Source organism: Micromys minutus (assembly GCF_963924665.1).
Source record: "Micromys minutus genome assembly, chromosome: 30".
Classification (NCBI taxonomy): Eukaryota; Metazoa; Chordata; class Mammalia; order Rodentia; family Muridae; genus Micromys; species Micromys minutus.
In genome coordinates this window covers 14,382,172-14,392,746 of record NC_137965.1, presented here as the reverse complement: position 1 = coordinate 14,392,746, position 10,575 = coordinate 14,382,172, and the positions used below count along the sequence as shown (strand labels likewise).

At 40.0% G+C, this 10,575-nt stretch overlaps 1 protein-coding gene across 7 annotated transcripts in view; it reads left to right on the top strand.

Annotated features, from left to right (window-relative positions):
• The window catches only part of SYNE1 (spectrin repeat containing nuclear envelope protein 1), a gene marked incomplete at its 5' end in the record, with an annotated part of 433,140 nt that overhangs the window by 46,476 nt on the left and 376,089 nt on the right, over positions 1–10,575 (top strand). Inside the window, one exon of one of the 7 annotated variants that reach the window (XM_080941781.1) lies at positions 1,998–2,037. The exons of the other annotated variants lie outside the window; for them this stretch is intronic. Coding sequence (XP_080797907.1) covers positions 1,998–2,037 — 40 coding nt within the window. Of the gene's footprint in view, positions 1–1,997; positions 2,038–10,575 lie in introns of those variants that run through there. 7 annotated transcript variants of the gene reach the window in all.

Below are 10,575 nucleotides of genomic sequence, written 5' to 3'. Positions count from 1 at the left end.
AAGTGGATAAATTGAAGTCTGGAATAACAAGGAATAACATTGAATAATAACAAAACCTAGGTGCAGTGCTGGACAAAGCATTTTTATAAAGCATCCGGGGAGGAGCTGGAGAGATGGCTCAGCAGATAAGAGTACTTACTGCTTGAGAGGACCCAGGTTCCATCCCAGCTCACAGATGATGGATGACAACCATTGCCACTCCAGTTCTAAGGGGATCTGACATGTTTATCTACTCTCTGCAAGAACTGCATGTACATGTTGGATACATACATACATACATACATACATATATATATATATATATAATATATACATATATACATATATACATATATATATATATATATATATATATATATATATATATACACACACACACACATACACACATATATGCAGACAAATGATCCACATGCATAAAACAAAAATAAATCCAAAAAATTAAATTGTCAAGTGAAATCTTTGTAGTGGTTCTGTGAGGTTTGCGATGTCATTTGCATTTCTCTCTTCCAAAGGGGTAAACTGAGGCACGGAGAGACTATTCAGTCCATAAAGTCTCACAGTAAATAAGAGTCAGACATGTGGCCTTCCCAAAAGCCCCAAATCTACTTCTGAGAAAATACATGTTTCCATCTGCCTTCCTGAAGACTAGGTATTGTTTTTCTGGAAGTCGTTGGAGTAGTCAACATCTTTTATTCTGTCAATATCTTATTTTGAGAACTCCAGGGTGCCTACAGGTTTGATATTAACAATAAGCATCACTATCAAAAGACGGGAGGGAAAATGAATTGGATTCATCTTGTTTTGTTTGGCATCAGATTAACGGCCATGTGTATGGTTCTGGTTGATTCCTGTTTTGTTTGAAAGTTTTAGGCCAAGGAATTATTTTATTTGAGTTCTAGAAAGACCAACACACTTGTGAACTTCTCTTGTTTGGTGACCTGACCTTGAACTGCCTTGGGCAGTCTTGTATGGAACTTTTAAACACCCTTTCAGGTTTTTGCTCCAAGCACTTGCCTCTTATATAAGAGGTTTTTCTAACCAACATTTTCTATGTTTAAATAGTGTAAAAACTTCTCTATTAATGCTGTAATATATATTAAAACTATATAATATTTTACCATGATACTTTCTATAGCAAATATTTTAATTGTATGTTTAATGCATATGCTAATATTAGATGCTTGTAGAAAACTCAGGAAGTGACTTAACCAATTAAGAACAAACACCGTTAAACCCGTGTAAATACAAACCAGACAAACAGCATTGAGATATCAGTCTACCAAAATTCACGTAGTTTCTTCTCCTAGGGTATAAAATTGAAATTGAGAATGTATTTCTAAAGTAAATATTCTGGGCATTTTTATTTAACCCAAATAGATTTTTTAAAAACAAACAAACAAACACCTTTAAAAGTTATCGGTGTTTTATTTTCTATAGCTCTGTTAGAACTTAATTGACAAGACCATGTGCTCCAAGGTGATCAGTGTGGAGATTTGATGTTTGTGCAAATTGAGAAATGACTGTATAATTGAATTAGCAATAAGAGCAGAACATGGAAGAAGAAGAAGAAGAAGAAGAAGAAGAAGAAGAAGAAGAAGAAGAAGAAGAAGAAGAAGAAGAAGAAGAAGAAGAAGAAGAAGAAGAAGAAGAAGAAGAACCAACCAAGTTCTGAGTTATACATGGAGGCTGGCTTTTTTCCCTTACCTTGAAAATGCCACTAAAGCATTTTCCACCAATTGATGTGCACACAGCTCCTGCTGAAGGGTTGGCACAGGAGTTATGCATTTGGTCTGGACGTAGGGGGTAAGGCTGAGGAACTAAAGGCTGGAATGCCCTCACTGTCAGGTTGCTATAGTGATCCCTGCACTGACAGGTTGCTATAGTGATCCTTGAAGAGGGCTGCTAAGAGAGTGACAACTTAGGGAAAACTGCGTTTGCTTTTGAGAGCAATTGAGTTGAGGCAACTTTCTGAAGTCTGGAAAAATAGGTGGACGATGAGGAAAAGGATCTACAGGACCCCAGGTGTGATCAAAGGTACTGTGTGCTGTCATTGTTGGGGTACGTGGGGGGTGCATGTGCTCCCCCCCAACATGAGCCAGGGTCACAAAGCCTGTAAAGAGTGCTTGGAATAGACTTGAAAATAACTCAGAAAGGATAAGATATATTTTTCTCTTATTTTATTTAAATTTAAAATGAATAGAAGTGAAGTGAATGGTATTAATTGTATTTATGGCTTTGGAAAACTTAAAAAAAAACTATATATAATGAAAACCTAAATAGTAAAAGTGCCCATGATTCTTTATTAGTATCTAAAATGTAAGGCCTGAGTGAGTGACGGTTGGCCATTTATTTAAGTATTGCTGAGGAGTTCCTTAAACTAAATAAAGATGCTATTGAAGGCCGAGTCACAGGACAAGAATTGTCACAGTCACTTCATGGACCTCGTCTCTTTTTATTTCTTACAGAATGGCTTTAAAAATTCCAACTCTAAAGTGTCTTACAGTCTTCATGTGAATAGAATGGAATTAATGTCTTTATATCTTTAATTTTTCTGATTTATTTTTTTGGATAGATTTATTGAGTAACAGTAGGCAAATTGTATAAATTTGATAGCTGCGACTTAGTGTTTTGATCAACACAATTATCATTATCAACATAATTAATATACCATCACTTCAAAAAGTTACTGTGTGCTGCAAATATTTAAAATATACACTTACCAGTTTCAAGCATCTAATATTAAGTACCAACTGTGCTAATCACTTGTGTAGTAACTTGGCAGGTTTTGTTCTTTCTTTGGACACAGCAACGTACCCCCATTTTCCTCAAACCCTAGTTTTGACCGTCTCTATTCATTCACCCTCTGCTCCTTTTGAATACAGCTCCTTCAGATTCTAAACATAAGTGAAATTATACAGTCTTTGTCTTTTTCTATCCGACTCATTTTACTTGCCACAGCATGGCTCTCTCATGATGTCACAAATGACAGTGCACCGTTTTACCAAGTGGGAATAATAATGAAAAATAATACATTTCTGTAGTACACTGATTTCATGACCTTAAGAGGTACTGTAGAGCTGAGATTGTCCAATCATATGACGTTCAGTTATCAGCTTCACGAGGAGCGTCTACACCATTCCCCGTGATGGTTCCCCTAAGCTAATTCCCAGCCACAAAAGAACTGGTGTTTTCTTTCCTCTCCATTTTCCTTGACCCTTCACTTCAGTGACTTGGTAACCACCACCATCTCATGTGTCAGGTCAGCATTACATTGTGTCTTTGATTTGCACCCTGTAATAGTTTGATATTGAACATTCCTCATTTCCTCGTTCCTCGTACCTCCCTGTCCTTTTTGAATAATATTTGAGCAGGTTCCTCTCCCCCTTCACATGAAGTTGTGTATTCCTTGCTCTGGAGTCCTTTGGTTTCTTGCATGTCTTGGATATTAACCCCTTTTCAGCTTTATGGCTTGTGGATGTCTTCTCCCTGTCAATAATCTGACTCTTCAGTTCACTTTGATGAACACAAGTTTCAAAACTTTGTGGTCCGATAAAATTTCACTTAGACTCTTCCGTGAAGACTGGTTTTCAGAAAATGACTGCTCAGATGCATGTCAAAAAGTTTTTTATCTTACAAGGTCCTCTAGTAGTTTTATGGCTTCAGGACTAGAAATGTTTAAATCCCTGTTCCATTTAAACTTGATTTCTATCTGTAATTAAATGTACAAGCCAACTTAATTTTTCCAAGTATATATGTTGCTCTTGTAGAACCTTTGATTGAAGGGATTTCTTCTACGCTGTGTATTCTTGGTGCCTTGCTCAAAAGATTAACCCACTGTGTTCTGCATGATTTTTTCCCTCCCTGTTTTCAATTCTGTTTTTTTTTTTTTTTCTTTTTGGTTTCAGTTTCTATTCAAGAATTATTTGATTATTATAGTAAGATAATGTGAAATTAATAAAGGTGATTCATCCACTTTTGTGTTTTTTGACTGTCATCTATGTGTTTGTTTTATGTTTTTTGTTTGTTTGTTTTAGTTTTTACGGTTTGAAGGTGTTCTCCAAAGCTGGTATTTCTCTATTTTCCTGTTATGATGACCTGTTTATTTTTGAAAATGAGGTATTGAATTCTACTATTATTGTACTATAAATCTATGTTGACCTTCATTTTCGTTAGTATTCACTGTGTACAATTAAGTACTCCAAATGTTAAAGTATGTATACATAAATATCTAACATGTCATAGTCTACTAACGAATGGACCCTATTGTCATTATATAACATAAATGACATTTCGCACTTAAAGTATAAGCTGCTTGATACATAGATAGTAACCCTTGATTTTTTTTTTTTTTTACAATTTCCATGGAATTGGTTAATCTATCCCTTCACCTTCAGCCTATGTGTGTCCTTAAGTTAATTTAATTTTTATGTATTTTAATTAGAGATGTTAACATATACATGGTTATTAGTAAATAAGCACTTATTTCTTCCATTTTGTTTGCCTTGCCGTTTCCCATTTCTGCTCTTTCTGTCTTCTCTCTCTTGTGACTTGAGATTGCTTACCATGGCACACTTGCTTTCACCTTTATATTTTGTGTAGAAAATTTTACACATCTTTTCTGTCATGGTTATCATGAAATTTATAGGAAACATTCTATAGTTGTAGCTTCTTATTTCATATTTTTACCCTATTAGGCTTCTCCTGTTTCTGTTTGAACAACCCGTTTAGCATTTCTTGTAAGGTAGATGGAAAAGTGATGAGCTCCCTTATTCTTTATCTGGAAATGTCCTTACCCCTTACTTAAAAACACATTGAATTATTTGTCAGTCTGTTTGTTGATCTCCATGTGGAATAGATTACTATTGTTTTATTTTGCTTTTTGAGTGGTGCCATGTGATTATTTGCAAACCTTCTGGGTTTCCCCCCGTGCCTGAGAAATGGAAGTCATTGGTACCTCTTCGAGTCTTCACAGACAAAGCTATTCACTCTAAACATTCACAGCCTGTCCATAGATTGTTGGCAAACCAGCTGAAAGGGTTTGTTCAGGTGTCGTTTTTCCCCTGTTAATTAATTTATCAATTCACTTTACATCCTGATCACAGCCCCTCTCTTTTTCTCCCAGTTCCATCCTCACAAACTCCTGCCTCCCACCTCATAACCCCCTTCTCTTCTCCTCAGAGAAGGCGATCTGTCCTTGGGTACCACCCTGCCCTGGGATGTTAAGTCCTAGCAACTTGGTGTTCTGGTGTCTTAACGCAGGATGGACGAATGGTTGGGTCATGGAACATACGGATCTGTTGTCTGGGCACCCGGGGACTGTCTCTGCTCTTTATACCATTGGGGAGGGCCTAAACTATTGTCCACTGTGGTGACCCTGGCGATTCGGTCTACAAAAGTATCCTGATGCTTGAGTCCACAGTCCTGGAACTACGGTGGGTCTTTGGTTGAGTCCATGAAAACCTGCCTCAGCTGGAGTGGGACTCCATCTGAGTCCACTGAAGCCTAAATCTGTAGGAACTGTTCATTGCTAATTCGCTGTCAGAAGGTAGATGAGCCAGTCCCTCTAGCAGGCTAGTTCCCTGCTGCTTCCAAACAGGCTACTGGCCCCAGGCTGCTGTTGATGCAGGCTTTAAAACTGTTAAATAAAATACTCCATGTATTCTCAACTGGTTAAAACTTGGAATATGCTAATTGGCTGCACACAAGAATACCAAATTTTTACCGTCTTCTAGTTTAATTTAGTCTCTGAAAATTTTTTTTCCACGTATACTGTGTGTACTTTGATCATATTTTACGGTCTTAATCATACATTTATCAAGTGGTTCAAGTTTATTTCTTTCTAGCTGGATTTTAGTGATTTCTTTGGTTCTAGTCACACAGAGTTTCGATGAAATAATGTGCCGTCTTTAATCCACAGTAGTAAAGCACTGGGGTAGTGGGTAAGAAGATAAGAATGTGATTTTTAAAACACTCTTATGCTTTTAGCAAAGGGAGGAACATAGATATAAATATCATAACAAAAAGTCCAGTCGAGTCCCATAAGCAAAACCAGAATACAGTTTCTTTAAGAAATGATGATTTAGCTACTTACCCCTGTTTGTGATTTCTTATTCTATTGATTTCTTCTCTCCTCTCCTGTCTACACTGACAAACTCTGTCTTCTATCAACTCTTGTAAACTCATTCCCAATGCTCCAGTGATTTTAAAAGTAGCTGGTTTAAGACCCAGAGAATGATGGGTCTGTAGAAAGCTAGAGAAAATAAGTTTGTGGGCGAAAATATATGTTCTCATTAAAGTGGTCTTCTTTGGGTCCTGAAAAGATTGCTTGGTGGTTAATAGAAACCGTTGCTCTTGCAACCGGATCAGAATTCAGTTCTCAGCACCCACGTGAAGAGAGTGACTTACAGTTACTTGTAACCCCGGCTCTAGAAGGATCCCTGTCCTCTGACCTCCATGTACGCCCTCATTCCTGTCTGAAAACCTACATGCAGATAAACTCACATACATGTAATTAAAAGTAGGCCTAGAGGCTGGGTGTGGTGGTGCACATTCTAGCACATGGGAGAGACCGGATGGTCTTTATAAAGTGGAGGCCAGCTTGCTTTATGTAGCAAGTTTAGGTCAGCCAAGGCTATACAGTGAGAACCTGTCTCAAAAAACAAACAAGCAAACCAACAATCAAAAAGAAAGAAAGGAAGGGAGGAAGGGAGGGAGGGAGGAAGAGGGCTGGCAGGGAGGAAAGGAGAGAGAGAGAGAGAGAGAGAGAGAGAGAGAGAGAGAGAGAGAGAGAGAGAGGGAGGGAGGGAGGGAGGGAGGAAGAGGGCTGGCAGGGAGGAAAGGAGAGGGGGGGGGGAGGGAGGGAGGGAGGGAGGGAGGGAGGGAGAGAGGCAAGCAGGTTGGCTGGAGACATGAGATGGCTCAGCAGTTGGTGCTCTCTGGGACCCATATGCCCATATGTAGGCTCCTAACAGTCAATAATTCCAGTTCAAGGGGATTCAATATCTCTGACCTCAGCAGGTCACCTGTACTCACATGCACATACCTACGTGCACACACACACACACACACACACACACACACACACTTTTTGAAAAATCCCCTTTTTTCCCTCTTTTCCTTCTCCCCCCCCCCCCCACGATGAGATTCTGCCTCCATGTAGCTCCTTGGCAACTCCTTATTTCTTATTTCCGTGGACTCCTGGATGACCACATTTCTAAGCCGAGAGAATGGCATCACCTGCGCAGAAACATCTAGCATGGATGGGTAGCAATACGGAAGCCAGGAAGGAAGCAAAAGCAGACAGCGGTTGGTGCTGTTTTATGGTGGGAGATATGAGAAGGGTGTACTGGCTGGCTCGCAGTAGGGAAAGACACACCAGACATGGCTGATTAGGCTTGGGAAGGAAAGGTCTCCAGGGGTAAAGGCGCTAAAAGGACCTGCTGCTGTGACTGCCAGCCTCCTGACAGGTGTGGTCATCTCCCTTTGCTTCTTGCGCTACCCTGTGTGCTTGCACTCATCTGGATCCCAGACTCACAGAGAGGGCCTTAGACACACTGTTCACTTGGAAAGAAGCACTCAGCACTTACTGGTGATAAAGGCTTGGCTGGGGTGTCAAGGACACCTCGGGGCGATGCTCTTAACGTAATGCCGCTAATGGAACGTGCAATAAACCAGACCAGAGTTGCACTGTTCTTTGTCCTTTGGACTTAGTAACTTACACTGTTACTAACACAGCCCGTGCTCTGTCGAGTAGAATGGGTGTATCCTTCAGCTGGAAGCCACCCATTTTTCATTTTACCAAAGCCATCGGATTGGTCTTTCCTCAGGACTCACCATAAGCCTTTAAGGAATTTAGCCCAGGGACCAGTCCACATTCTGCATGTGATCAGTGGTTGCAACAGCTCCGTTTCTTGTTTCTGTTGAGAACGTCACTCAAGACTAACCCGGGTTCGGGGATAAAATTGTGTCCCCGTTTGGCATCCCTCTCTGCCCCAGCGCTGCTTCTCTCATACCCCTGAACTTGTTGTTACCGAGAACACATCTCCCAAGCCCTCCCCAGACACTATTTCCATGATACAGGTGATTATGAAGTGGCAGCAAAGGTGGATGTTTGGAACGGAAATGACGTCATGGATGTCCATGGGTGCCAGCTTCCAAGAACATCTGGTTGCATTGTGTTTCCCGTTGATGGACCCAGGGCAGCAATGAGGTAGCCTGAGAACTAGAATGGAAAACACGGGGGTTGGGGGTGGTGTCTAAGTGTCACCGGGTGGGGCACTCCATAGCCCAGAAAGATGGTGGAATCTATCCGGCCTAGCTAAGCAGCGAAATCTACCAGTCAGCTGGTTTCTAGCCAAACCATTGCTAACGTGGGAAACAGGGACAGAGGGCTAGAAGGATGTCACTTGACCTATGCATTTACTTGCCGGGACACTATTTTGGATACCCCATCCCTAGGTTCAGAATAGTATCAACTTTGCCTATTGTTGGCTCAAAATATTTTTGGAAACTATCGTTGTCAACTTGCGCATGAGAATGGGTTGAAGTGGTTGGAGATCCAGGTGTGGGTAGTAAACAAGTACGTATGGGAAATTTCAGTAACAATTCCATCGCGGTGTGTATGTTTAGGACTTGCCGGGTTGGCCAGCCATCGAGCAGAAGTAGTGGAATCTGTGAATCTTCCTTATTGACAGGGTCAGGATGTCGCCGAAATCCTGAAGCAGCCGGGAGCTACAGTGCCCTCTGGTGGCCATTGCATGACTGGCCAACCAGGCAAGTCCTCAGCATACGTGCCTGGACGGGATTGTTAGTGAAATTTCCGACAGCTCTCGTTAAGCCACAGTTTGACTATATATTTTAATTTTACTTTTTGACTCTTATATTTTTCCCTCATCTCATTCCCAGTTTGTGTTAAAACTATAATTTATTTTGTCTATTAACCAAGGGATCAGTTTAGGGATCTAGTTAAAAATGACTCAACATCTGAATACTGATCCCTCTAATCCAATTATCCTCTAGACTTCATTGCATTTTATAAATATCTGCATTTATAATTTTCTTTATATCTATAATATTTACCTAAAGATTCCTCTTTTAAAATTAATTTTATTTTGACTCGTATATGATTTTTGCATAGTAATGAGGCAATGTTTTTGGTGTATGTACACATTGGGTACTGGATAATTTGGGGCGATTGGCATATATATCACTTTAGCCTTTAGTCATTTCCTTACATTTAAATGTATCACTGAGCTACTTTAGGATATAATACATTATTATCAAGTATGTTGTCCTATAGTGCCGTAGAATACCAGAATTTATTCATGTTATCTGTGATCTATGGACCTGCTAACCTTTGACCCCTTCTTCCCACTACATTCCCTAGCTTGGGGTAACCACCATTCTATTGCTTAGTTCTATGAAGTCAGCTTCTTTATATCCTATGTAAGTGAGTTCACATGATGCCTCTTCTCTTATCTCATTCCTCATAGTCCCTTCCAGTCCCGGGAGGTATCTCTGTGGCTTAACCTCCATTTTGCTTTCGCTTCCTTGTTTGTGTCAGGGTTCACGAACCTGCCCTGCATATGAAATCAAATGAGATCATATTCAGGAATGTGTCACTTCACCTGTCTGTTCTGGACCTAGTTCTTTATGAAGATATCTAAGCAGGCAGCCCTGTTTTCAATGCCAGAATTGTTAGGATTTTAGAATTGTCACATGGTACCCATGGCACTTGTGTATGGCCCTCAGCAGGAGTCGGTGGCAGCTTTTGGCACTAAAAGAAACTTAGACTTCTGAGAAAAGCACCCATGTTAAATCAGATAAAAATAAAATTACAAGTAGCTTTGATTCAGGCTCTAGCTACTGTGCTTCCTCAAGATCTGTCATATAAAATTTAAATTAGATCAGATAGAGTTCTGTAAGTTCTATATAACTACCACCAATGTTCTTGGGACCACTGAATTTTGGCATTTTACAAACAGCATATTATAAGATCAGTGATTTCTACCCAAATAAGCAAATTAATTATAGAAATAGCCCAATATGATATCTGGGGATAAATTAAATAAAACTGAAAAACTTACATAGTAAGTCTCTGTCTCAGAAAAGTATCCTAACAATAGCAGTCAGGATTCATGCTGGTCCATGCCCAGGTAGAGGTTCAGATCATGGTATCATGGTTGTCAGCTGGGATGATTCTGACATCCAACAGAAGTTGTCAGTACTGGTAGACATCTTTAATTATAAAGATGGAGTTGGGGTGCTGCTGGCATCTAGAGGGCAGAGAGCAGAGATGCCATCAACATCTGCAACGGCAAGGACGACTTGCCACACCAATTCTATCTTGCTCAGAATGTCAACAGTACTGCTGCTAAGAAGCCTTATCTTAGAGACTCAGATAATTGTATCTTCCTCACCCTTTGAGCCTTACATTGAAAGTGATGGGGACTAATACATCTTGCAATGCAATTTCAATACAACCAGGATCTTTTGATCCAGCAACCAGCTTTGCATATTGAATAAGCGTAACTCAAATCCCTGAAGTCTTAAGAAAGTCTGCCTTTACTGCCG